We start from the raw sequence: 22,800 nt of genomic DNA, 5'->3' as shown, positions 1-22,800 counted from the left end.
CATTGCCTCTGCAAATAGTTCCTGCATTGAACTCTCGTCAGTTCCACGTTGGGCGTCCCATCTACTGCTGCTGGGAGCTTCACTACATAACACATACCTTTGAACATCCTGCAGCGACCGGAAGGCTGGAGTGCAACCTGTCACCCTAGGTTAGGTATCATCCAGAAGCCACCTTGGAATCCTAACACTTCACATCCCCGCCATTCCTTTAAGCTCACCATAATTCATGTAAGCTTTCTATTAATGTGGTTTCCCCAGATCTAGTACGGCGTCCTGGCAGAGGCTGAATTCAGAATCTTGACGTCTCAGGCAGATACCGCTCCGAGTGTGACACCACCAGTAGCTGAACTGTTAGAAGGTGAGCACGTTCAGTCAGTTGCTGACAGTGGAGGCCATGTGCCGTTCTGGGCTGGAGCTCAAGTCTGCTCCCCTTTGCCTCGGGATTCTTTGCCCTTGTTGAAACGTGTGCCGCGGAACTAATCCATATGGAAATGCGACATAATCTCCACGTCCCATGAAACTCAGATTTTAGAAGAAGTGACCACCTGCTGCTGCTCATGTGCTCTTCTTCCCTCCCCGTCATCATTTCATCACCAACTGTGTCTCCTGAACTGGATTTTTTAAGACATCGTGGACCCGTGCATGGCACATGCCTGTTTTCGAATCCCGTAAGGAACCAGCTGGTCAATGCTTGTTGTAAGGTGCTCAAAACAGGTCTGCTTGCTTCCGCAACACAACCCGTGTTTTGGAGGGGACAGAAAAGACCTGGGAACTAAGAGTAAAGAGCTCCCACCAGCCTAGCCCATCCAGAGTTCAGGCAAGGATCCCAGTCCATTGTGCAATGACCCTCCAAGGAGCGAAAAGCCAGGATGACCCCCAATTTCATCAAACTCCACCTCCACCTCCTTCTATGGGCTTCTTTTCTCCCCATGGTTTGCTTGTGCTTTTTGGTCACCCCAGAGGGACCCTCTCGCTACCGCACCTCACCATTCTCACCACAATAAACCCGTTCTCTCTTTCCTTCTGTTAATCTGAAGGGTCTTGTGTCTTCCCGCTGCACTGGAGCGCAGATGAAAGATTCTGGTAGTTTTGACAATGTGAGGAGGGTGGTGTTGTCTGGAGGCACAGCTTTGTGGAACAAGGTGAACGTCACTCATGCTACGCCCTTTGTGTTTTTAAAAGCACGTTTCCCTTAATGTCCAAAGAGCCCAAGGTGACCGGAATAAAGAAGCAACACAGGACAGCATACCGATTTAATGCACATCCAAAACATTAAAAAGACACAACCAGACCTCAGTATCTCTGGGAGAGGGGAGACATGCCACAGGTACGTTTCCTGGGTCTTGTTATATTAATAAAACCCCTACACACAGAACCCTGCCCTGTGGTCACAGCCCTCCGGGAGGGGAACTGGAGTCTCCCACAAGCTCAAGCGCCTTCACACGCTCATCTTAGTCTGTAATGGACACTGTCAAATTCGGAAGCATCACAGCTTTGAGGACGGTGGGCAACAGGAAATGGTGCCAGCTGGCCCAGCATCCGGGCCTCCCGTTGATGGTTCTTCTCCTCTTCCCGCTCCTCCACCTCCAGTGCCCTTCTGCCTGGAACCTCTCCTTTCAGCTCTGCCCCTCTGGCTTATCCTCTCCACACGCTTGTCGCTGGCTGGGCGGTGGCCCCGGGCCCTGTGCTCAGCCGCATGGCTTCGTCCCCGGTCCTCAGTCTCTCCCAGGCCCACCTTGCAGCGTGACTAATCCTCCCTCCTTCTCTGCAGCTTAGTCCTGGTCTCTTCCTGCCGGCTTCTCCAGGCAGCGATGATGGCTTCATCGTCCATTTCTTCCTCTTCCTCCCTGTCGGTGCTTCTGCGGTACTGGGCCCGCCGCCCCGAAGCAAACCTCCCTTCTTCTCTGCTTTCCTTCCTCTCTTTCTCTCCCTCCTCTTCAGACCTCATGAAGCTCTGCGTGAATTTCCTCTTAGCTCCAAACTCCGAGAAGTCGGACCTGGACGACTCCTCCACGTCCTCCCAGTCCCTGGGCCGGGTCCAGTCCGGCCGCTGGGGCTCCGGGGACGCCTCCCCCACGGAGGACTCGGGGGTCCTGCGGAAGAAGTAGGGCTCCGGGCTGGGCTCCCGGGAGCTCGAGGTCTCGCTGAACACGGCCCTGGAGAACGTGTGCGTCTCTCGGCCCTCCCTGCAGGAGGACGCAGAGAACCGCGAGCTGCTTCGCACAGAGTCGCCGCTGGCCGCGCGGTACGAGTTGGTGTCCTGCTCCTTGGACTGCGACTGGGAGAACTTGTAACTGGAGGATTTGGACCCGGTCTCCCGGAGCAGGGAAGATCTGCTGTGCCTCCCCCGGGAGCTTCCAGAACACTCGCTCTGGGGAGGAGATCTTTCCTGTGCACCCAGGCCACTGAGCCACTTACTAATACTGCTGTCTGTCTCTTTGCTGGCCCTGCTGCCACTTCCATAGCCATCGGAGACATCCAGGGAGGAGCAGGTGTCCGTTTCCGGTTTCTGGGAGTCACCACGGGAAGAATGGCGGAAGCTCCCTATGGCACTGTCGGTGTCCTCGTCCGTCTCCCCCGCGTCCTCATCCTTCGCCTTCTTCTTCTTGAAAAGGCTGCTGCGTTTGTTGTCGGAGGCCAGCTTCTCCATCTGGTACCCGGCCATCCTCTCCCGCAGCTCCAGCTGCATCTCCCTCTCCTTGCGGCCAAGCTCCTTGAGGTTGACGTGGTCGGCGAAGAGGCTGTAGACCGGCTTGCTGGTCCCCGTCACTCTGCTCCCCGCACCGTCGGCCCTGGCGCTGGCTGCCGTGTGGGAGGACAGCACGGATTGCGTGTCGGGGCCGGGTCTGGCCTGGTCTTGAGGCAGGAGGCCCAGGCAGGAGGTGCTGTGCCCGCTGCACATGGAAACCTGGTCATCCCCCAGGCGGTCGGCTGTGGGAGCCGCCCTCGCGCTGGCCACGGACGGGGAGCGGGACACCGCCAGCACGTCACTTTGCTTCTGGGCGAGAGTTTCGCTGACGACGCTGGCGATCCAGTTCTGGATACTGGCGATGGAAATGGTGTCTCCCGGCCCCACTGGGAGGGTAGGCAGCGGTGTGGCGGGGGTGGAGGCCCGGCCCCCACCTATGGTGCTCACAGCCTGAGACGGGCGGGAGCTGTGGCTCTGGGCGCTGAGTACGGATGCCGTGTCCCCGTCAGCGCTGGCCGAAGGCACCGCAGACCACAGTGCAGACAGGGGGATGCTTCTGCTGGCAGCTGAGCTGTCCGCCTCCCAGCCGCTCGCCGACTGGCTCTCCTCCAGCGTCCGCCTGCTTCTCTCCAGCAGCTCCAGCCTCCGCTGCCTCTTCTTGGCCAAGGCCACGTCCTCTCCCCTGCCGAGCTCCACCACCGCCTCCTGGTTCTCACTGCCCACCTGCTTCTGGTGTTTCAGCTTCCAGGCCTGGTAGGCTGTCAGGCTGACGTCGGACATGCTCTTGCCGCGATCGGCCTCCTCTGCGCCTGGCTCGCCGCTGCCGTCTCCTGCCTCCAAGTCTCTCTTGTGGAATCCGAATTGGATTCTTTTGATCTTCCACCTTTCTAGGGCGGTCAGTTTGTCCTTGTTCCTGCTGCAGAAGTTGTAGAAGGAGCTGGCCTCGGAGGACACACTCTCCTCGTCGTCCTCTCGCGCCCGGCCCCCTGCCTCTGAGCCCGCACCCGCCTCCTCTCTCCTGCTTCTGGAGTGGTACCTCCGGGAAGCTTCCTTCTCAGTCTCCAGGAGCCTCTGGCTCCACATGTCCCAGGTGCTGTCCGTGGACATGGAGTCGGAGCGCTGTCTCCCACCTCGGCTCTGGCTGCTCATCTCCAGCTGCTGCTTCAGGACCCGGATGTCACGGCTGATGACACTTTCCGAGGTGCTGCTCTCACTCAAGGTGTGCCTGCGTCTCCTCCCCGAGCCGGAACTGGCACTGCCCTCCTCCTCCGCTTCCTCCCGCCTCTCCCACATCCGGTGCTCTGCTGCCTGGTACCTCTCGTTTCGGCTCTGCCACTCCCGGATGATGGTCTCCACATCCTCATCCTCAGACTCCTGCCCCCGATCGGCCCAGGAGGCCGAGCACCTGCCGTGTCCACCCCGGGGGGCCTGGCCTGGGGGGAGGCTCTGCCCCTTCTTCCACTCCTCATAGAGTTTCTCCTCCTCATCTTCGTCAATGAGGGTGAGGGGCTTGGAGGCCCGGCTGGTCTTCCCCAAGGAGGAGCCACTCAGGTGGCTGGCGGTGTCGTCCTCCTCCTCCACGGTGAGGTGCTGCACGCCCGCCCCCACGACGCTCCCCGAGTCGCCCTCCTCGTCTGCACCCCGCTCCTGGCCATAGTCCTCGTCCCTCTCCTCCATCAGCTTCTCGTTGAGTTCCCGGAGCTGCTTCAGGAAGCCTTCGTTGGGGTAAATGGCCCGCTTCCTGCGCACGGTCATCAGGGCCTCCAGGACGGCCATGCTGTGGAAAATCATCAGGTAGGCCACCACCAGCACCGCCGACCGGCTGACACCCATTTCGCTACTGACCAGGACCTTCCCTGCAAAGAAAGCACAAGAAATCATGACGCCGCCACGGCACGTCCTGTAGTTTTCTTTTGTTTTTGTTTAAGTAATGTTTTGATGCGCTGCATTTCATAGGTTCACTTTGCCTCTGGTTTTCACCCATGCTCAAGGCCAGTGAGGGACAAGCATCACTATCCCCGTGTCACAGATGTCACGCAGAGCGGTGAGGCTGCTCTGTGTTTGGGGAAACATTGTCTGAACCTGGGCGGAGACGGGGTGGGGGGGGAGGAGGGACAAAGGAACTAACCACTGTGCTCACTTTTGAAACACTGGCATGCATTTCGTTCTCCCCACCAAACTGAGCATGAGAGGGAGGAGAGATTTAAAAAACTGGGGTGGGGGGAGAAAGAATGAGACTAAGGTGAATGAATCACAGAGATGTGGAATCTTGATGCTGAAAAGCACCTAAAGTCACAATGGAAATTCACAAATTCCCCTTACAATATCCTAGATGCTGGATCATGCATCATCCAGCCTCTGCAGGATGCTTCCAGTGACAGAGCGCTCAGTACCTCACACAGACACACACACACACACACACACACACACTCACTCCATAGTTAGATCACTCTCATTTTTTGAGAATTCCTTTACATGTTAGGTAGGGCAGAGTATAACTTTCTGGAACAGACATTCAGGGCTCCCATGCTGCTGTTCTGGGGTCACCCACATGCACATCTGCCTGAACCTTCCAGACAAAGGTCTTTAAGAAGGTCACCAGCATACTCTTCACTAAATTTTGTTTTTCTTTTCCTGGCTATTCAGGGTCTTTCAATCATTACTCGAAGACCGTTTCACGTTCCATGACTATACTAGCTAAACTCTCCCAGGGCAAACTTTAATGTATCAGTTTTTTTCTTAGGAGTTTGTGTCAGGATGAAGCAGGATATTTCAGGTTTGGACAGACCCCCAGAGTCAAGGGGGCCCTTACCACCCTCATTCTGGGCACTGGGCCTTCACTGGTGCCATCTAAGCTTGCAATGGGGGTGGATATGTCACACAATGAACTCAAACTAACTTTTATATCAACTGAAACTTATAAAGATTTTTTAAACACTGCTACTAATTTTCATGTGTCTCTTATCTTGTAGCATATTTTAAACCTAAGGACAACTTTAAAAATTCCTGCTAATGGTTCTGGTGGGTATAACCTGTTCTTGACGTTCTTGTAGCCTAACAGAGACTTTTGCAAGTCTCGACTCTACCATTCAATAGACCAGTTATCCCCTGGCCTCCCTGTCTGCTTTGCTTCCTTCGTAAACATAACAAACTTGTCTCCTATGCCTTCATTCTAATGGCTGTTTAAAATGCAGCGAGGGACCTGCCTTCCCCCAGGCTGCCATCAGTCAATCGGCCAACAGTCTTTGGGGATGTTTGTAAATCAGTTGAGTCCTGTCACACAGTAGGGGGGTGACTTTTATTAGTATATCTTTGCACCAGTTAAGAACATGCCTTTGTCACACAAGACGTCAGAGACCAAAGCAAGACCTGAGGGGACCTTAAGGAGCTGTAACGCTAACAGGTGCTTTTGCCAAGGGCCAGTGGTCACTAGGGGGCGGTAAGTGGGCAGAATCCAAGCTGCGAAGGACCATCTACAGGTTGGTGACTTCTCCCCGCCCACCTCCAGCTCAGGGCTCAGCTGTCCGTCACCACGGACCTCTCCTTAACGGTTGCCCAGGCCACAACCCACTACTGTAGGTTCCACAGTCTCCCTCCCTCCCTTGGGAGGGGGAGTCACAGGCCAGTGCACTTCCGGCCATCACTAGCCAGGCGTCCTCACAAGGGCACCCAGTCACCATCTCTGCCTCACATTTTTCTTTCTTTTCTTTTTAGTTTTTTCTGCCTTCACTTTCACAGAAGTTTCAAAGGCCAGAAGCTCTGTCTGCATCTGTCATCCCAGTGCCTAGAGCAGCTCCTGGCATGTCAGCAACTCCATCACTACTTCTTAAATGAGGGATCGCCCTTTCCTCCCCGCTCTGCTTACAACCAGACAGACTGGTAATGGTGGGGAGGTTCCCACAACGTTCCGCCCCCCCCACCCCCCGCCCCCGTGTGGCTTCTCTGTGGAATTCCAGCGCGCAGCACACAGACCCCACTCACCTCTGTAGGTCAACAGGGCTTCGTCCAGGAACTCGGCGGCCTTCCGGAAATGCTGGGAGATGTCCACCTCGGGAAAGTCGTCTACCTCCACGCCCAGGTACTGGATGTCCAGGCCGGTGTAGAATTCGGGCCCAGTGTAGACGCCGGTGCCGTGAGCAGCATTCAGGATGTGGGTAATTCCCAGCCTCTTCAGCCTGCCCTTGTTCACGGCCACACTCCTGAGGAGAAAGAGGCAGGGACGTTTGTTCATTTGTTTGTTTGTTTGTTTGTTGCCAGAGTCAGAGCTAGAAAGCTGCATTACCCCCGAGACCGGGAACCTGCTTCTGCCGGGTCAGGAGGGTCACAGCTGGCCAGGGCCTCCTGCTCTGCTCCCCGATGCATCTGGGGCTCACTGCAAACACGGTTTTGAAAAGGAGGGGGGTGGCCAGTGACTTGCCCCAGTAAAGGAGAGGAGGCACAGGAACTGGGCAGGATGAACTGGAGAATAAGAACCATGTGGAAGGAAGCCTTTAGTTCTGGTGTAAAATCCCATGCCTTGGGAATAAACATTCATCAAGACACAAAAGTGCAAAGACAGTAACCGCCTTAGGTGTGCTTCACACTGCTCTGGCAACGCTGTGTTTGTCAAAGTCCTTTCACACACATTATTTTATTTTATCCTCATAATAAACTGAAGAGGCAGACAGGGAAACTATTTTTATTCCCATTTGAAGATTATAAAAATGACTCAGAGAGCTTTTATGGCTTCCCAAGACGACTGGAGGAAAAGACTCTCCTCGAGAACTGCTGAGTCAGCTTTCTAGCTCAGCGCTCTTTCCGCGGCAGAAGAATAAGGGACGCCCTGAGGACAGGGCCACCCCAGCAGGAGCAGAGGCCTTCAGCTGGGGCAACTGGAGATGCCTGGGGTCCCTGGGGACCGCGATGTGAGGGTCTCTGGGTCTACAGAGCTCATTAGAGGTCACTTAGATTGGGGCCCATCTCTGGGAATCGGGTTCCGGGAAAGATTATTCCACGGTGGAGAACAAGACCCAAGGCCCACAGGTCTTGTCCTTCTTGTCCTCCTGGGGCCCCAGGTCCCCTCCTTTGCTTCTGGATAGATGGGTAATGACATCGGGAGGACTTCTCATTAGGGAGTCAGTGGCTCTGCAACAGTCAGGCCCACAAACTAGCCTGTTGGTCCCACTGACGCACGTGGCAGGGCCCTGAAGGAACAGGTGTGCGTTGTTTGGGGTTTGTTCTGGATCCACTGATAAACTTTAATGTGTTTGTTTGTTTCCTGATTATAAAAATAAATGTTTACTCTAGGAAATCTGTACAATTCAAAAGAAACCTAAGGAAAATGAAAATCACTTGTAGAACCACCTCCTAGAGAGACGTGCTATTAACATTTTACTGTATTTGTTTCTAATTTGTTGCCTCTGCAAAAGCTATACACGCACACGCCTGCATCTCTCAGTTAGCACCATCGTGTATCTCTCAGTTAGCACCATCGTATATATACGGTAACCAATCGGTCCTCTTAGTGTACTATGAACCTCTTCATGTCGGTAAATACATATAAAAATCAGTATCGGGGCCGGCCTGGTGGCTCAGGCGGTTAGAGCTCCGTGCTCCTAACTCCGAAGGCTGCCGGTTCGATTCCCACATGGGCCAGTGGGCTCTCAACCACAAGGTTGCCGATTCGACTCCCGCAAGGGATGGTGGGCTGTGCCCCCTGCAACTAACAATGGCAACTGGACCTGGAGCTGAGCTGCGCCCTCCACAACTAAGACTGAAAGGACAACAACTTGAAGCTGAACGGCACCCTCCGCAACTGGGATTGAAAGGACAACAACTTGACTTGGAAAAATCCTGGAAGTACACACTGTTCTCCAATAAAGTCCTGTTCCCCTTCCCCAATAAAAAATCTGAAAAAAAGAAAAAAATTCAGTATCATCAGTAGCTGGGACTGTCCCGTGATATGGCTGTTACGGATGTCGTTGGATGATGGTGATTGTGGGGTGTGCTGGCAAGGCTCTGGGCAGGAAGGGAGGCCCAGAGAAGGCACCGGGGTGAGGGCAAGGCTACAACAGAGAGCTCTGGTGGGAAGGCCGAGGGTAAGGGAGCCCGCATTTTGCTGGGGGTCTCTGCGTGCAGATAGGTGGGTTGGGCCTTTCTCCAAGGCAGGGGCTGGGTGAGTGGTCAGGTAGCACCAGTTTTCTGGATGGAGCTACTGGGGACTTTGGTGAGATCTGGGGGAGTTTCACCTCTCTCGGGCACTCCCCAGAGGGGCAGCACAAAGGGTCGTGACCCCCAGTGGCTAGACTCACTTCTCTGCTATGAAGACGTTGGGCCAGACCTCATCCACCTCGTTCCAGGGGGCCTCCAGGCGGTCTCGGACCAAGGCACGCTGCAGGTCCAGGACAGAGGGGGTGTTGTACAGGCTGGTGTCGTCCATCTTCTCCCGGACTCGGTTGTACAGGTCTTCTACCAGCAGCTGCTCAGCGGACTCCAGCATACCCGGACACTCAGCATTGGCCTGCAGGCCCCGTGGCTTGAGTTCTAGAAGGGACAGCCAGCACTGTCATCAGAGAGTTCAGAACCCCACGGCCTCCCCGGTCCTGGGGAGAGCCTGCTCCAGGCCCATTTGCTGCCAGGACTCTGGACGTGGGCTGAAGTGCCAGGAAGGACTGACAGGGGTCGTGGAAGGCCCGGCCTGGGCCTGGACACTGGCCGTCAGGACCAGCGGCAGTGCAGGTGTATAGGTGTAGGTGAAGGGAACCACGGCCCCTTCCTCCCTCATATTTCTCTCCAGCTGGCTGAGAGTCTCTTAGACTGAGGTCCCTAAGTACCTGGCACACGCATATGTCCGACTCATACTTACAACTCCCATGATTCCCCTCCAAAGTAGAAGTATTTACGAAGTGTGTAAATGGCATTCTTTCCTAACATAATTCACTCTGTTACTGGTGTGACTCCTTTGCATACGGAATGCAAAGAACCCTGGGAAAAGGAGAACTTTCAGCCCCACTTTTGCTGGCTCGCCTCCAGTACACACTTGGTTTATGTGTCCGCTCCTCTGACCATCCACTCTCCTGGAGTGAACGTGCCTGTGCGTCTCTGTCCCCAGCTCTCCCACAGGCACACGCTGGCCCTGGGCTCCAATTCCAGTCTCAAAACAGCACGCAGGGCCTTGCCGACAGGCCAGAGACGCTCACACACGCAATGAATTCAAATTCTACTCATCCACATCTCCAGTGGACCTTCGTCTCCTCCTCCTCATCTATTTGCTCCCAATCTATCCACTTTCGGGGGGAAGGAAGAGATTTCCTCTCTCTAAGAAGATTTCCAAGAACAGAGGAGAGCCAAACTGTTCCCCCCACCTAGCAGCCAAGACCACTGAGCAGAGAGAAGGAGAAAGGTGGTCCAGCAGGAAGGACTCCCTCTGTGCTGGTCATGGCGCCTTGCCGGCACCTTCTCCTTCCCTGATGGGTGAAGGCAGAATGCTTGGCCGGTCGATGTGACCCAGACCAGGAACACCTCTGTGGTCCCCGAGCTCTGTGGTGTTTAAAGAGAGATGAACTGCTCTGTGTTCTCCGCACTTCATGTCTGCCCCCGGCTCTCCTAGGGTCTTGCAGAGCGAGTGAGAGAGTGCCTCTCCTTTCCTCGCTTGCTGAGAGATCTTCCCTTTGCTACAGGTCAGAAGGAACGCTCCCCAGGGCCTGACAATATGTAGCATTGTCTTCCTGGGCCATTTGCATAGCAGGCGTTGCTCTGATCTTTCCCTTCCTGGTTTGAAGACAAATGTCCCAGGCCCTGCACCCCCCTGGCAGCTCCTACCTTCCCTGTCTCCATCTCCGGGCCACACCCCAGCCTGTTCCCATGCGGCCCCTTCCCTGTATCCACTCCCCCATTTGTCTCTACCACCTGAGGTTTCCTCACAAGAACGTGAGGCCACACATGTCCCTTCTGCGCTGTCGGTGTGTGGCCCAGACAGGCTTTCAGGAAAACAGAGGGCTCTTTGACATACATTTTACCCCTCGGATCACTAGTGAGCAGGGCCATGTTTTCAAATATCACCTGATAACGCTTTCCTTTCTCTGCATTGTTTTTCAATTTCCCTACGGCCCTTCAGCCACTAAGACTACTGAAACTTAGGCCCAGTACCCCAGAGGAGGGGACAGACCTAGAATACGAAGAGCCGTTGCTCAGCCTTTGGTTTCAGTCTAAATGTTGAGTGTTCACAGCAACCCACAGACTTGAAAGTGAAGCTTTCGAAGACCAGAGATGTCTTTCTCACAACGGCTAAAACTGGCTTTTTATTTATCAGGAACCAAAGCCTGAAGAGTGGTCCAGACCGTGAAGTGCAGAGCAGGGTGAGGCAGGATGGAGAGTCAGGGAAATTCCCCGGCACACAACTGGGAGAAAGACCCCCCCAAGTTGGCCGGTGCCGTGCCCGGAGCAATCTAGAGCCAGCCCAGGACACGCCCGCCCCCCACCCGGCTTCTGACGGCATTACCTTCACTGATGATCCGTTTAGCGGCCACGGCCGAGGACAGGTGAATGGGATCCATGAAAATACTTTCCGTTTCTGCCTCGGAGACCAGGGAGTACCTGAGAGAAGAGGGGATTCAGGTGAGAGGACCAGGGCAGCAGCTGAAAGGCAGGCGTTCTTTTCACATGAGGAACCTGGGTCTGCGTTTAGCCCTAAGTGGGAAACCTTGCGAGAGAAAGGGAACCTGACAGGGCAGGACATGGGGTGCTGGGCGCAGTGGCTCTCCGCCTCCAGCCCAGAGCGGGCGCCTGTGTGAGCTGAATGACATGGTCGTCTGCGTTTGGCGGGACTCGCCCTGACAGAGCCTGACTTTCTCTGCTGTGTTCCCACCCTGGGAGGTCCCGCTGCTCATTTTGTTCCCTCGTCCCTGTCCCTCTGTGATCAGTACTATGGGATGCCCCTCACTGTACCTGGACCAGGTCTGCTGGATTGGTGGGCTGGGGAGCGGCCACCATTCCCTCCGTACCCCGTACCTTCTCCCGGCTTGTAAGGGAGTGGGCTGGGGAAACGTGCCCACGCGCCCAAATGCACAGTCCCCATTCTGACCACAAGGACTCAAGGATTGGCCTGAGCCCAGGGAGGCAATGAAGTGACTGAGGCAAATTTCGAGGCAATTCCCGGAAAGAATTCAGCTGAGGTGTCAGGGGGGCCCCTGGAGGCACGTGGTGAGTCAAGGGCAGAAACAGGGTTAAGACCAAAGGGGTGGGTGTCCACCTCCCTGGGGGGGGGGGTCTCCTCTTTTCCAGCGTTGGGTCTTTTTCTACTTAGTCCTTCCTTTAGATCCAGAGACGTTAAAAAAACAAAAGTGAGAGGCTCACAGCACAGCTTTCTGTTTCTATCACAATTCCCTCATGCTGCCCCTTTATATTCAACCCCTCCCTGCACCTCGCCCCCCAGCCATCCCTGATCTGTTTTCTGTCCCGACAGTGGCCTTTTCCAGAATGTTGTGTAAATGGAAGCATATATAAATGGCATCTTTTGGAGCTGGCTTATTTCACTCAGCAAAATGCATCTAAGAGCCATCCATTCTGTGGCATGAATCAATAACTTGTTTCTTCTTATTGTCGAATAATATTCCATTATTTAGGCACCTCAGGCTATTGCTGTCACAGTGTCATGCTCCTTGAGTCAAGGCGGAATATTCCCGAGAAAAAACTGGTTCTCCCACTGCCAGTTGGTGGTGCTTTGGGTCCAGTCTTCTCCCTCAATCTGCCTGCTACTGTTTACTTTCCAGAGCCTTCACACAGCTGCTGAGGATCCTGCCCAGGTGTTACAGGGGCAATCCATGCAACAGTCCAGGGGACGGTGCGTTCACCCCCTCGCCCAGAGCCGGAACCTCTGTCCCGGGGCTTTTTGCTCCTAAAAGTTGGAAGTCAACACGTTTCCTGATCCTCGTAACGGACCCAATTTTATCTTCATGGAAACCCGTAGGATCCGGTTTTGGTTCCTAGTGTTTAGAAATTTCCCAGTGATGTTCCTTGGTCAGTTTTCATCCATTGTGTTGGAAACAGATACCATTTTTGAGTCTCTTCTATGAACTGAATCCTGACAAAACTCTCAGCAAATAGGTATTATTATTATTCCTGCTTTAAGATGAGGAAACTATAGCTCAGAGAAGGTAACAAATTGCCCAAGGCAGAGAGAGTTAGGGCCGAGCTACAAACACAGGGGAGCCCTGCTCTAACTCCAGTCTTCTCTCCACCACAAGACACCGATACCATTTAGATTGGAAAGGGGAGGCGAGTCAGTTGGTAAAAGTAACCCCCCAATCCCAACATAGACTTTGACGTCTAAAAAATACTTGTTGAAATCATGGGTGGATGATGGGGGGACGAACTGGGCTGAATTGAGCTGAGTCCAACTGAACTGAACACAAGTAAAGTGAGCTAAGTTCAGTTGAATTGAGTTGATTCGCAGGGCAATTCTCTTAGTGGATATCATAGCAGAGTCTACCCTTGGCAGAATGGTGTGTTCAGGGCTAGCGAGGCTGTAAAGAAAGAAATGCCTTTGCCAGGAGAAAGCAGTAGCCTGTGACTCTACACAGGAAACAGCGAGACCTGCCCAGGCCACGTGAGGGACAGCACCATGTGACATCACCATGGGTAATTCCTGAGGGATTTTCCAGAGCGGTTGTGTGGGATCATGTCCTTTCTAGCACCAAGCACTCCTGTGAACAGAAGATGCATTTTCACACCAGCGTGACTGGGGCGTGGGGGTGGATTAGGGACGAGGTGTGTGGGACATTCTCCATGGATGCTAGAACCAGAGAGGTCTTTCGAGGTCTCATTGCTTGATGGAGGAAACAAAGACTGGCACGCCTGGTGAGGGGTGGGTGTGAGTTCTGCAAAGGTACAGACAGGTGGTCTTTACCCCTGTATCTCCAGCATGTGGAAGGTGACTAGGCAGCTTTGACCACTAAGTGAGTGGATGGCGACTGGACAGATGGATGGCACAGGCAGGGTGACCACATGCCACCCTGTGGTCCAAAGTCCTGCGGTCTCTGGCCCCTCTTTTTTCCAGCTTCAGCACCCAGTTCCCTCTGCCTCACTCCTTTCCAGGACCTGGTCTTCTGGCTTTGCGTCCTCATCAAGTTTCCGTCTGCCCGGGGACTTTGCAGGAGGCAGTATCACTGCCCGGATGCTGTCCTCCCCTCTCTTCCCATCTTTCAGATCTCAGGTCAGTCATCACCTGTTTGGGAAACGTCTTCCCTCATCTCCCCCTCACGTGGCAGCAGCCTCGTTTCCTTCCGGTACTTCTATTAGCTGCATGTTCACATTTACTCATGAAATCATCTGATAAATACCTGCCCCCTGTACCAGACCATACCCTCCATGGGGCAGGACCTCGGGTGGGGATTCTGACGACTGTTGGGTTCCCAGCACCTGGCCCATGTCTGGCACAGAGCAAAAGCTTAATAGATAATTTATGATTCACTGACTGGTATCATATTTAAGGGAAGGGGGCAGTTGTAACACTTAGCAACACATACAAGTGTTTATCCAGTATCTGCCACGTGCTCGTTAGTTTGCTGGGAGACCAGTAGCAAAACCAGGGTCCTGGCTCTGTTCTGTCCCTGCCCTCTGCCCTCCTGAGGCCAAAACATACACAACTTCGGGGGCCGGTGCTGGCAGTTAGCCGTTTTTCTTATGGTGGATTAAAGGTGGCCTCATACCTGTGACCCTCCTCGCCTAGGGAGGTAGGATCTATGTCTACGTCCCTTGAATCTGGGGGTCTCTCTGACTGCTTTCACCAATAGACTGTACCAGGGTGACATTGTGCCAGGGTCTGAGCCCAGTGTAAAGGGCAGCTTCCGCTTCCTGGCACTTGCTGTTCTCTCTCTGGAAGCCCTGAGCTGCCGCAAAAGAAGCCTGACGACCCCGAGATCACCAAGCTGGAAAGGCTGTTGGTCAGCAGTCCGTGCTGGGCTCCCAGCCAGCCGCCCACCCCGCTGGGAGCCTCTCAGAGGCGGATCCTGCACCCATCAGCGCCCCCTTGCGGACACCACGTGAAACACAGGCAGGCTGCCCCGCCGAGTCCGGTCCAAATTCCCCACCCACTAAACGCGGAGCAAAGTAAAATCATTGTCTTCAGACATTACGTTTTGGGGTAATTAGTAAAGCAACAGTGAATAACGAGAACAGGCTGTTCCAAGGGCTAAGAAGTGAATTTCAAGCAAATACCAAGGCACTCTTCTCCCCAACAGTGATACAGAACCTAATAAATGTCAGTGACCGACCCAAACTTGCTGCAGTTCAGACGTAACAACAAAATCACGCCGATATGAGAGAGCGGGCCCTGCCCCGGTGTCCGACCCCGTGAACAGTGTGGGCCGGGGATTCAGGCCACACTCAGTTCTCATAACACTAGCGTCAGAGCTTCAGGTTTCATAGCAATGTCACATCTCCATTTCAACAGGATTTATTACGGGAGATTAATTCTTTCATTGATTAAAAATTAATATTATTTCTCCTATTGTTAAAATAATTGTTTTGTTTCTTAAGGGTCAATACTATGTAAAATGAGGTTGGGGGAGATCAAAACAGAACGCTGTCAGGGTAATTGGCCAGAATGCTTGGTTCCTGGAGGCTGACCAGGCGCCTCCTCCAGGCAGCCAGCCCTTCCTTGCTCCCACAAAGGCAGTTGTCTTTTTTCCTCTGCCAGCCTCCAGGGCTCTGCATTCTGTAATCAGTACTCCAAGCAATGGGCACAAGGTGAAAAAGACACAGGATGGGCCCTCACCTGCCAGGTGAGCAGAAAGGTCCGGGGAGACTCTTAGCAGGTGGCGTCACGGGGATCCCAGCCTGGGACTGTCCATCTGCAAGGGACTGTCCATCTCTTCCCTAAACAGCGTTACCTTCAGATGGTGTGGATTTGGTGTTAAGTGACACACACTGGGAACTGAGAATCTGTCCTAAACACACCTACTAGCCTCCAAGGCTGGGAGTCTGACAGGGGAGCACTTGCATGAGATATGGCCGAGAGCATCCTCCTTCCTTTCTTGTGGGTGGACAAGATGCAGTTCAGCGAACGAGCCAGTGAGCAAGGAACCCACTTAAAGGCCCCACTCAGGACACTTTCCAGAAGACCCCCCTCTGCAGCCCCACGCTGTGTCTGTTCCTGCTGCTGCTGCAGAAACGTGACAGCAGGAAACGAAGCTCAACATTATCCAGCGTCACACACAGGGTGGGGGCACAGTGTTTTTATGAGCCAACTGCCGCGAGAGCAGGAGACAGCCACCCGATGGCCATAAAACTGTTTTGCCACCGATGACGGGGTTTACAAGTCTATAAAGAAGGTGTGGGGGGAGGACCTGGGAGGACTTGGGGGGAGAACAACATCCCAGCAGCGAGCAGCGGGTCCTTCGTTCTCCATGGAGGAAGCAAGGAGCAAAGAGGCGAGACCCAGCACTGGCCCTGCTTCTATCTGCAAGGTCAGTGAGCCGGTGGCCCTGCAGGGTTTGATTTATGACCATGTCAGTGCCGCCACCGCATCCCTGAGAGGAGCGAGATGACACTCACACCCTGATTAGAATCAGCAAAGGCTGGCTGTCCAAAAGGACAGGCCGGGAAAGATAGGGGCTAGGATCGATACGCACCTCATCCTAGGATCGGGGAGAGGCGGCCAAAAAGCCTTGAGGGGGGACTGAAAGAGAAACCGTAAAGCAGAGCTGGACAGACTTCCTAACCAAAAGCAGAAGACGGGTGTAGCTTTCTTTAAACCTGTGCTTTTCAAAATTGCAGACTGTGACCCATTAGTGTATTGTAAAATCAATTCAATGGGTCATGCCAGCTTCTGGAAAAAAAAAAAAAGAAAACGAAAAACAAAACAAAGAAAGGAAAAAAAGAATAGCACCACCCATCGTAAGGATAAGTATAATTTTGTGAAGCCTTTTATCAAGTTTTTGCTTACCTGCATACTATCTGCTCTGAGCTGAGGTGTAAATGGTGTGTCCTACTATACACTATAGTCAGCATTGTTTGAAAGCTACCACCATAAACCAATTGACAGGCTGTCCAGACACAGGAGGAAGTGGAATTGGGGTCCTTCAACCCAGACCCCCTGATAGCTAATCACTTCCCTTCAAAGAATCCCCTGGAAATGACATGGAGGCAGAGCCTGGAAGACATGTGTTTCTTGATTTGCCTTTTGCAGAAAAGGGACAGATTTCCGAGCTCCCTCTGAGTGTTCGTTCACCCCAGAGAAAGTGACCACACTTTCAGGCTCCAAGGAAGGAGAGAAGTCAGTAAACGAAAGCAAATCGATTTTTAGCCAGCTGCTTCCAGCAGGCTTCGTGAAAGAACAGAGGCAGAAAAATCTTCGCGGGAAAAGAAATATAAAAGAGAAAGGGTAGCTAGGAGGAGCCATTTCCCAAGGCCAGCCAGAGCCGTCACTCCATGCCCCCAGCTCCTGCCCCACCTGCCACACCAGGCACTCAGACCTCACTGCAGGACAGGCAAGCGGAGCAGTTAGGAAACTTCACTGAAGGCAGAGGGGAAATGCCACCACAAGAGACGGCCTGAGCAGGTCACCAAGGAGTTCCAAATTCTGCAAAGGCTTGAAAAATTCAGATCCGAAGAGCCAAAGCAAGAAATGGATTTCGACTTGGAAAGAAATAAAGGGAAACAGAAAAATGTGACCCGCCTTGCATCTTTGCTGCCATGTCTCACTGTTTCCCATCTCCAACCAAGAATCTGTGAAGCTCCATCACACCGAAGTAATAGGCACTTAATAAAACGCATGTTCCCTAGGGCAGTATTTAAAATATATACCAGACTTTATTTATCCAGCCTACCATTAATGGGACAGTTCATCATGTTGTTTAAACATTCTATACCCTTAATGACTGTTAGCTGCTGGAACATTCTGGTACTTCTGGTGCACATATGTGTGATACTTATTTCTGTTATGAATGTATCAGGAGTGAGCCTGCTGGCTCATAGGACCCACATATGCTTAGTTTCAGTAGATGCTACAAAACAGTGTTCCAAATGCCTGTGCTAGCTTACACTCGTGTCAGCAATGAAAGGGGGTTCTGATTATTTCATAACCTCATTAATATTTGTTGTCATTGGTCTTTAATGTAGTGAGTATATAGTAGTACTGAGTTGTGGTTTTAACTTGAATTTCTATTACATCTTTTTGTTTTTATTGATTTCTAGCTTAAGTCTCCAATGGTCAGGAAAACATGTTTTGTATGATTTCAAGCGCTAACAGTTTGTTGATATGTGTATGGCCCAGTGTATGACGTTTTGGTTAAATGTGCCTGTGTGTGTGACAAGAACGTATAATCTGTAGTTGTTGGGGACATGTTCTAGAAACGCCAAGGAGATTCCTTTTGTTTATTGTTTTGTTCAAATTTCCCATAATTTTAAATTTATTTTTCAGTTCCAGTTGGCATACAATATTACATTAGTTTCAGGCGTACAACGTAGTAATCAGACATTTTTATACCTTACAAAGTGGTCACCCTGATAAGTCTAATACCCACGTGGCACCATACATAGTATATTATTAAATATATTCCCTACGCTGTACCTTACATCCCTGTAACTATTAATTGCTAGTTATAAAACTTGCTATATTCTTAATTTTTTTTTTTTGCCTCATTGTATCCGTTGCTGAGATTGTTTTGTGAAATATGTACATTTGACTAAGATTGTGGATTTTAATTCTTTCTTTAGTTCTGTCAGTGTTTTATGTGTGTTGAGGCTATGTTATTAGATCATAGAAATTAAAAATGATTATATCTTCCTGGTGCACTGAACCTTTGATCATGATGGAACTTCCCTCTTTGTCTCTTACCTTAAAGTTACCTGTAACTCTCTCTCGTTACCTGTGACGCTTACCTTAAAATCTTTTTTGTCATTAAGAAATAAGTCAAGATTGAAAATTGTATGTAAGAAAGAACTTTCCAGTGTGGTTTCTGACTCATGGAGTTGTGGTTTATGGAGATCAGAAACCTAGTAGGTTTCTGAAGGGATCATATGTTTAAAGAAACCGTGAGCCTTAAAACAGCCCTGGGGCCACCAGTGTCCATAAGCAGGACAGCCAAAGCTATCTGCCAAAGCTGTCTAGCTTTCAAGGAAGACACTCTCCAACCTCACTTCAGAAGTGGCCGTGGAGGATAATACACAAGGAACAAAGGCACAGAGGGTGCAGCTAGCGGGCAGAGGGAACAACACCGCCAGGAATGCCACCCCAACAGCCAAGCCAAGGTCAAATCTAGGCCATCTCCCCACTTCTGGGGCAGAGAAGGTGGACAAGTTCATTCGTTATGTGGACTGATGGCCACTGTATCTCCCACCACTCCTTTGATCAAACGGTCGGAATATAAGGTGCTGTGTTCAGACCCGGGGAAAAGGTGCACGTCCTCCAGACGACAGGTGTTTGAACTCACGGCTGGGAAAGGGGATTTTGGGTGGTCTCCCTTAGGAGGCAGTGGATGCGTTCCACGCATGGGGACAAAGGGCACGTGACTATTAACCGCCTAGCGGGTAGACGGGCACTGAGGCCGGGCTGCTCGTTTTCCTGGGCTCCTGGACCTCATTTCCCATCCTCACAAGAAATCATGGCCTTGCTGAGTTCCCACCGATGGAATATGACTGGAAGCAAAATGGCCGTTTTCAGGCCTGACCCATAAAACCCTCCTGAGAGATTCCTCACATTTCCCCCCACGTTTCCTGAGGCTGATGAGCGTGATCCCTTCAGCCGCCATTAAAATCCAGGCTTCTGAGGACAGATGGAGCCTCAGCTCCCGAATCACTGCTCAGGCCCTGCTCTGAATTCCTTCGAGTGAGAAGTCATGTCTGTTTGCTGTAGCACAGCACTGCCCTCACGACGGCACAAACCACCCCCTACCTAGCCACGCACGAAGCTCCCTCTGCCTGTCTGGGGCTGTGCTGGGGCGAGGGGGGGTACACGGAACATCTCTCAATCCAGACAGCTTTTCTAAGTGGGAATGTAATGCCGGATTTGAAGGGTCAAAGCCACAGGCTCCATGAGAACAAAGTGCCGGCCGTGAGTGGGGAGCAACCCCACCCACTCCCGGGGGGAATCCTTTGGAGCCCCAAGAGGCAGGAGCCAGCAAGACCCCAGGAGACCTGGGGGAAAGGGAAGCACGTTGAGAGGAAGTGTGAGGTCAAGTTACCTTGAGATATTCTAGTTGAGTCTTTCCTTCCCTTTTTACAGATAAGAAGATACAGACTCAAGAATTAAAGTGGATTTTCACAGAAACTCAGTGACGGAGCTAAGATGAGAAGTCACACACTCTTGCTTTAGCGGGCAATTAAGCATTCCTTTGATGTCTCATGGTTTTTCTTAAAATTTCATGAAATTTTTTCGTTCTACACCATAATATATTCTCAACGATTTTATGTGAAAGAAAAGTTTGACATTGTCATGAAATAAAGGGTCTCTCCAGGAAGGGGCAGCATGTTTACAACCCCTGAGCTCACTGCCACCTGCCCCAGGCATGGACATGCCCCAGGCCGAAAGACACAGCTTGATCACAGATCGAAATGATCTTAGTAGTAAAACAGTAAGGCCTGGTCTGGGCCTTTTCCTGTCCTGCCGCCCCACCTTCTCTCCCAGTCTGTGGTCTACACCCGAGATGCAGCCTCAATCCTCACGAATCAAGCACGGCCCTCCAGGTACACCTGTCAGCCTCCTGCCGTCCTTGGAGGTCCAGGCACAGCGTCCCTGCCTCCACGAAGCCTCCTATGCCCCTTCCAAGTCCAGTTGTTCCTGTTTCCTACCCCCATCCTGCTGCACCCCGCCGGCTGACCACACACTAGACCCCAGGCACACGAACGCTAACACTCACTGTGCCCATCGCAGGGCAGTCGGCTGGGGTGTTTGCCTGCTCTAGAAAGTATGGCACAGGAAGAGCAGGGAACGATGTTGGTTGGATGAGTGCAGTTAGGGCGGTGACTGCAGGCTCCCTGGGGCTCCCTTCTCTTCATGCTCCCCGGCCCCCCCTGGCCCAGCTGGAGGGGTGTGGACCTCAGCGCGTGCACACTTACTGGCTGGGGGAGGGGCTCCGGAGGTACCGGGCCTGCACGGCCCTCACATCTGCTTCGTCCTCTTCACCTGGGACCACCTGCTCCTCGTCCGGGTCCCCACCAGTCGCCATGACAGCCGGCCCCGTCAGCCTCTGTACATTTGGCAAGAAAAAGGCGGGTAAGGCATCTGGTGCCGGAGGTTGGGGGGGGAAGGGTGTGTCAGTGATGTCACCTCAGGGGAACTAGGAATGGAAAGGCCGTCACATGCTAATACCCTGCTGGCGAGAAGACCCAGGGCCACAAACCAAGTTAGACTCGGCCCAGCCAACGTTCCCAGGACACCCTGAGGTACAGCCTGGCGTGTAAAGAGCCCACCCGGGAGTCTCACGATTTAAGAAGTGACAACTTGGCTACTTTCATAGACGCCACCATGGAAATGGTGAGGGCAGCCAGAAGTTTGCCTAAACTACATCTAAGGCAGTTGAAAAACAGTGAATTCCCCAGACCAGAAAGATCTTTCTGTTGAAATCCCTGGGTGTGTGTACTCATACATACGTGTGTGCGTCCACATACGTGCACACACACACCTGCACTCACACACACACCGTTAGTCTCTGTGGGGGAGGGGCAGCTTCAGGGTCCCTAACCCAGGCCATTGGTGTCCCTGCCTTTAGCGCGGGCACCGTCCCCCAGCTATTCAGGAACACAAAGTCCCCAGGGAGCCGGTCCCAGACATGGCGGGGCCCTGACACTCAGGACAGAGGTGCTGCCCCTTGGCGTTAAGTCCTGGGCCCACGGGACAAAATGAAGGGAGTACACTCACCGCTGATCTGCCTGTATCTCCACACCCAGGGACAGTCACCCAAGGACTGAGGGACCGAGATGCAATGGCCAGACGCCTTGACCAGCGAGAAGGACCAGCTCTCGCCCGTCGTCCTCGGTGGTGCGTCTTCTCTGAGGGCAGGACAGCTGTTAAGAGGAAACCTTAGCTCCCTTCTAAATTTAGCAGCTGGCCCCAGCCCACAGGCAGATCTCGGAGGAAGGAATGCAGGGCGGCTCAGGACCCAGACCCAAAGCGGGGCCCACTTAACTCTTTCCCTCCGGGCTGATTCACTGAGCTGAGCAGCCCAGCTGGGAGAAGTTCACGCTTTGTAGAGGGAGAGACCTCAAGGAAAGCTTTTCTTGGGCTCCCTCTCCACACTGTGCAGCGTGGGGCTGCCTCCTCAAAGTCCTTCCAGAAGACAGTCTGAAGCCAAGAATCTAGAAGAATGAAACAACCTGTACCTCAGCCCCATGTCAGCTCGGAGGGGGCTGGAAAAACAATACCTGACATGCAGAGAGGGGTGGGACCTGATACGTGTGGGGACAGCACCACAATGCCACCAGAGGGTGGTCAGTGCTTGTGACCAGGGTTAGTTTCTCTGAACAGATGACGCTGGATAGCAAACTGGATACTAGCCCTCCAAAATCCCTCCCCCACGCTCACACCCCTTGGTGATGGTCAATTGGCAACCATGTGTGATAAAAAATTCCATGAGCTTCATAAACTTCAGATGAGCTCATAACCCACCCTGCAACTCTACACCTCTTCCCACCATCACTGATCAAAGCAAAGTCCAATAGCCCAATAGTTCACCCCCTGTCCCACACGTCCTGTGATTACCTATCCATCCATCCATCCATGCATCCATCCATCTGTCTGTCTACCCATTCACAAATACCTACTATGTGGCAGGCATTACACTGGACCAAAATTAGTAATTATACAATTCATGCTTAAAATGGTCTTTCCTCCTGGCAGGGTGGAACAATGCCTGGCACACAGTATAATTAAAAATTGGATGAAGAAATGAATGAGCTCACAGTTTATTAGGAGAAATGGGGCACAAGTCAAAAATAACTCAAACATAAGGCGGACTGTAACTAGTGTCCTAAGAGAGATCGAGAGTGCGCTGTGAGTTCAAAAGAGGGAAAGAGTCTTCCCCTTGAAGAAGTCAGGAAAGGCTCCATAGACAAAGAGAACATATCTGAGCTGGCTTTAAAGAACCAGTGGGATTGTAACGGCAGATACGGTGGGGAAAGGATTCCAGAGGGGA

The 22,800-nt window shown here is 52.6% G+C and overlaps 1 protein-coding gene across 1 annotated transcript; it reads right to left on the bottom strand.

Moving 5' to 3' along the window:
• Positions 1 to 1,239: 1,239 nt before the first annotated feature.
• STYXL2 (serine/threonine/tyrosine interacting like 2) lies at positions 1,240 to 21,964 on the bottom strand. The gene is made up of 6 exons (XM_019747365.2): positions 21,528 to 21,964; positions 20,726 to 20,856; positions 11,169 to 11,263; positions 8,980 to 9,211; positions 6,671 to 6,888; positions 1,240 to 4,545 (listed from the first exon to the last, which is right to left on the bottom strand). Exons 2-6 carry the CDS (start codon positions 20,833 to 20,835, stop codon positions 1,748 to 1,750), a joined length of 3,453 nt encoding a protein of 1,150 aa, XP_019602924.2. The 5' UTR covers positions 20,836 to 20,856; positions 21,528 to 21,964; the 3' UTR covers positions 1,240 to 1,747.
• Between the last annotated feature and the right edge of the window lie 836 nt (positions 21,965 to 22,800).

Source organism: Rhinolophus sinicus, linkage group LG17, assembly GCF_036562045.2.
Source record: "Rhinolophus sinicus isolate RSC01 linkage group LG17, ASM3656204v1, whole genome shotgun sequence".
Lineage (NCBI taxonomy): Eukaryota > Metazoa > Chordata > Mammalia > Chiroptera > Rhinolophidae > Rhinolophus > Rhinolophus sinicus.
This window is presented reverse-complemented; position numbering and strand designations above follow the sequence as displayed.

Bases quoted from the DNA above. Each gene is read 5' to 3' on its own strand.
- STYXL2 (XM_019747365.2), bottom strand. From the start codon at position 20,835: ATGGCGACTGGTGGGGACCCGGACGAGGAGCAGGTGGTCCCAGGTGAA. The intron at 11,264-20,725 runs GTAAGTGTGCAC...CTCTTCTCTCAG, and splicing joins CGGAGCCCCTCCCCCAGCCA to GTACTCCCTGGTCTCCGAGG. The intron at 6,889-8,979 runs GTGAGTCTAGCC...CTTTCTCCTCAG, and splicing joins AACGTCTTCATAGCAGAGAA to GAGTGTGGCCGTGAACAAGG.